Source organism: Colobus angolensis, unplaced genomic scaffold, assembly GCF_000951035.1.
Source record: "Colobus angolensis palliatus isolate OR3802 unplaced genomic scaffold, Cang.pa_1.0 Scaffold1, whole genome shotgun sequence".
Classification (NCBI taxonomy): Eukaryota; Metazoa; Chordata; class Mammalia; order Primates; family Cercopithecidae; genus Colobus; species Colobus angolensis.
In genome coordinates, this window is record NW_012110918.1 from 14375795 (window position 1) to 14380464 (window position 4670).

Here is a 4670-nt window from a genome sequence, read left to right on the forward strand (position 1 = left end):
CGCGCCCGGCCTTTTTTTTTTTTTTTGAGACAGAGTCTTGCCCTATCACCCAGGATGGAGTACAATGGTGAGATCTCGCTCACTGCAACCACCGCCTCCCAGGTTCAAATGATTCTCCTGCCTCAGCCTCCTGAGTAGCTGGGATTACAGGCGCCCACCACCACACCCAGCTTAGTTTTGTATTTTTAGTAGAGACGGGGTTTCACCATGTTGGCCAGGCTGGTCTTGAGCTCCTGACCTCATGATCTGCCCACCTCAGCCTCCCAAAGTGCTAGGATTACAGGCATGAGCCATTGCGCCCGGCCTGTTCTGTTTTTCAGTAGTAAGAGTTCTTGTGTTTGCTTTGCCCCCCTCCCTTTAGTGGAAAAATGTATAAAATGGAGATACTGACCTCCACATTGGGGTGGTTAAATTATAGTATGTATGCAAAGGAGCTTTGTTAATTTTATGCTTTTTTGAATGTGAAGAAGAAACTGAATAATCTGTGTGTGTGTGTGTGTGTGTACATGTTTTTAAAGCCATGGTTATCTTTCCATATCAGTAAAGGTGATGCTCCCTGGGACTGCGGAGTTGTCCATTACAGTCCATTACAAGGTGCATTGTTGGGCCAGGCGCAGTGGCTTGTGCCTGAATCCCAGCACTTTGGAAGGCCAAGGCAGGAGGATTGATTGAGCCCAGGAGTTTTGAGGCGAGCCTGGGCAATGTGGCCAGACCTCATCTCTTCAAAAAATTCACAAAAAATTAGCCAGGCATGGTGGCATGTGCCTGTAGTCTCAACTACTCAGGAGGCTGGGGTGGGAGGATCACTTTGAGCCTTGGAGGTCAAAGCTGCAGTAAGCCATGATCTTGCCAGTGCATTCCAGCCTGGGTCACAGAGTGAGACCCTGTCTCTAAAAAAAAAAAAAAAAAAAAAGGTGCACTGTTTTTTTTCTTATCAATTTATTATTTTTAAATTAAATTTTCTTTCAATTAATAATTTACAAATTATACATATATATAAAAATAAATTACAAATTATTATACATGAGGTAAAACTTAGGATATATAAAGTACATATTGAAAAGTAATTTTTTGGCTGGGCGCAGTGGCTCATGCCTGTAATCCCAGCACTTTGGGAGGCCAAGGCGGGTAGATCACCTGAAGTCGGGAGTTCAAGACCAGCCTGACCAACATGGAGAAACCCCGTGTCTATTAAAAATACAAAATTAGCCAGGCATGGTGGCGCATGCCTGTAATCCTAGCTACTCAGGAGGCTGTGGCAGGAGAATCTCTTGAACCCGGGAGGCGTTGCAGTGAGCTGAGATCACGCCTTTGCACTCCAGCCTGGGCAACAAGAGCAAAAGTCTGTCTCAAAAAAATAGAGTAATTTTTTTAAGGTAACCTCTATCAGAAAACAAATTTAACCCAATAAAGGTTTTTGTTTTTTAATGTAGCAGAGGAGTTAGGGTGAATAAAAAATATGATAGGGAAGGGGGTCCCTGGATTTGCTAATGTGGTTGTCATTTGCCCTTTAGGAGAGAGAGCTGTTAGCAGAATGAAAAAACTGGAAGCCAGATTCAGGGAGGGACTGGAAGCAAAAAGAATTTCTGTTCGAGGAAGAGCCTGATGGTTGCCAGGGTCTGTTTGCTGGACATGAAGAGGAAGACTCTGGACCTTCCTCCAGGAGTTTCAGGAGAAAGCTAGGACGGTGGTTAAGAGCAGAGCTCTGCCTAGACTAGCTGGATACCTAGACTAGCTGGGTACTTGGAGTGGCTGCTTCAGGCTGGACTTCGGTTTCCTCATCTGTATACTAGAGAGATGGGAGCACCCACCGCAGGGTCACTGTGAGCATAAATCAGTTAATGGAGTGAAGCCGGTAGAATGGTGCTGGGTGCATACCAAGCGCTCTGTCCATGTTTTCTGTTATTCGATGATTAGGAGGCAGCTTAAACTAGAGGACTTGATCTGAATCAGGATGTTTGTCTCGGGTAGCTGGGAATCTGCCCCAGCCCAGTGCCCAGTTGATTTAGGTGCTCTATCAGTGTTCCCTGATTGTTTTTTCCTTTGTCATCTTATCTATCTTATCTACAGCATGTGACTGGGAAGCTCTGGTTTCAGTGTCATGTGTCTATTCTTTATTTCCAGGCAAAGGAAACCAACAATAAGAAGAAAGAATTTGAGGAAACTGCGAAGAAAGTGCGCTGTGCCATCGAGCAGCTGGCTGCCATGGACTGAGGCCTCTGGCTGGAGCTGCCTGGTCCCAGAGTGGTTGCGCCACTTCCAGGGTTTATTCCCTGGTGCCACCAGCCTTCCTGTGGGACCCTTAGCAATGCCTTGGGAAAGGAGAAGATCAATATTTTCCAATTAGATATTTCAGCTGTATCTTGTTTTGTCTTGAAAGTGGCACCAGAGGTGCTTTTACCTGTGCAGCGGGTGCTGCTGATAACAGTGACTGCCTTTCTCTTTTTTTTTTTTTTGGCTCATTTTTGTCTTCTTGATTCCCGGACTTACCAGGTGAGAAGTGGGGGAGGAAGAAGGCGGTGTCCCTTTTGCTAGAGCTGACGGCTTTGTTCGCGTGGGCAGAGCCTTCCACAGTGAACGTGTCTGGACCTCATGTTGTTGAGGCTGCCACACAGTCCTGAGTGTGGACTTGGCAGGTGCCTGTTGAATCTGAGCTGCAGGTTCCTCATCTGTCACACCTGTGCTGCCTCAGAGGCCACTTTTTTTTTTTTTTTTTTTGGTAGATGCATGACGTGTGTGTGATGAGGAGGGGAATGGAGACAGTCTCCGGCTCCTCTACTGTTTCACAACATGTCTTTCTCATTTTGTTTGAATTGTTAATTCACAGAATAGCACAAACTACAATTAAAACTAAGCACAAAGCCATTCTAAGTCATTGGGGAAACGGGGTGAACTTCAGGTGGACGTGGAGACAGAATAGAGTGATAGGAAGCGTCTGGCAGATACTCCTTTTGCCACTGCTCTGTGATTAGACAGGCCCAGTGAGCTGTGGGGCACATGCTGGCTGCTCCTCCCTGAGAAAAAGGCAGTGGCTTGAATCCTTTTTAAATGACTTGGCTCGATGCTGTGTGGGACTAGCTGGGCTGCTGCAGGCCGTGTGTCTGTCAGCCCGACCTGCACATCCGTCATGTTCTCCACACGGGGGAGGGATGCAGTCCGCCCAGGTCCCCGCTTTCTTTGGCGGCGGCAGCTCCCGCAGGGCTGAAGTCTGGCGTAAGATGATGGATTGGATTCGCCCTCCTCCCTGTCACAGAGCTGCAGGGTGGATTGTTACAGCTTCGTTGGAAACCTCTGGAGGTCATCTCGGCTGTTCCTGAGAAATAAAAAGCCTGTCATTTCAAACACTGCTGTGGACCCTACTGGGTTTTTTAAATATTGTCAGTTTTTCATCGTCGTCCCTAGCCTGCCAACAGCCATCTGCCCAGACAGCCGCAGTGAGGATGAGCATCCTAGCAGAGACGCAGTTGTCTGGGCGCTTGCCAGAGCCACGAACCCCGGACCTGTTTGTATCATCCGGGCTCCTTCTGGTTAGAAACAACTGAAAATGCACTTCAGACCCACTTGTTTCTGCCACATCTGAGTTGGCCTCAGACTTTTCCCTCTAAACTTGGTGAATATCACAGTGGTTTTGTTAGCAGAAAATGCACTCCGGCCTCTGTACTCATCTAAGCTGCTTATTTTTGATATTTGTACCAGTCTATAAATGGATACTTCACTTTAATAACTTGCTTATAAATTGACTTTGTAGAGAAGCTGGAAAAAATGCTTTTGTCTTCAGCTCCTTTGCACGCCAGGCGGTGATGTGGATCTCGGCTTCTGTCAGCCTGTGCTGGGGGTGGGGCTGAGCTGGAGCCACCCCTCTCAGCCCGCCTGCTATGGCTTTTCCTTAAAGGCCATTCTTAAAACCAGACCCTCATGGCTGCCAGCACCTGAAAGCTTCCTCAGCATCTGTTAATAAAGCCGTAGGCCCTTGTCTGAGGGCAACTGCCTAGACTTTCTTTCAGATTCGTGTCCACGTGTCCATTTTCCAGGTTCTCTAAGTCAGAGTGGAGTGTGGGAAGGGTTGTGAATGGAGGCTTCTGGGCTGTGGGTGAAGTTCCAACAGCAGGTTAGAGCCCTTCGGGCCAACTGCCACCCTGGAAAGTGGAGACAGCAGTGCCCGCCACCAGAAGAGACCAGCAAGCCCAACTGGAGCCCCCATTGCAGGCTGTTGCCATGTGGAAAGAATAACTCACAATTGCCAATAAAGTCTAATGTGGTTTTGTCTACTTTTTTTTTTTTTTTCTCCCTGGAGACAAGGCCTTGCCCTCCTAGGCTGGAATGCAGTGGAATGAACAAAGCTCACCACAACCTCAAATTCTTGCGTTCAGGTGAACCTCCCACCTCAGCCTCCCAAATAGCTGGGACTACAGGCGCATGCCATCACACCCGGCTCATTGAAAAATTTTGTTTTGATGGGATCTCACTTTGTTGCCCAGGCTGGTCTCAAACTCCTGGGCTCAAGTGATTGTCCTGCTTCAGCATTGGGATTGTTGGTATTATGGCCGGGAGCCACTGTGCCTGGCCTAGCTACTTTTTTTTTTTTTGAGACGGAGTCTTTCTCTGTTGCCCAGGCTGGAGTGCAGTGGCCGGATCTCAGCTCACTGCAAGCTCCGCCTCCCGGGTTTACG

General features: G+C 47.9%; 1 protein-coding gene across 4 annotated transcripts in view; it reads left to right on the top strand.

The window, feature by feature from the left end:
* Positions 1-4005, top strand: part of BIRC5 (baculoviral IAP repeat containing 5) — a 13269-nt gene extending 9264 nt beyond the window's left edge. For 3 of the 4 annotated variants that reach the window (XM_011955328.1, XM_011955252.1, XM_011955174.1), the window contains one exon: positions 2125-4005. In XM_011955328.1, coding sequence (XP_011810718.1) covers positions 2125-2214 — 90 coding nt within the window. In that variant the 3' untranslated portion in view covers positions 2215-4005. Of the gene's footprint in view, positions 1-1514; positions 1680-2124 lie in introns of those variants that run through there. The other variant, XM_011955409.1, reaches the window with a different exon arrangement.
* The last annotated feature ends 665 nt before the right edge of the window (positions 4006-4670 follow it).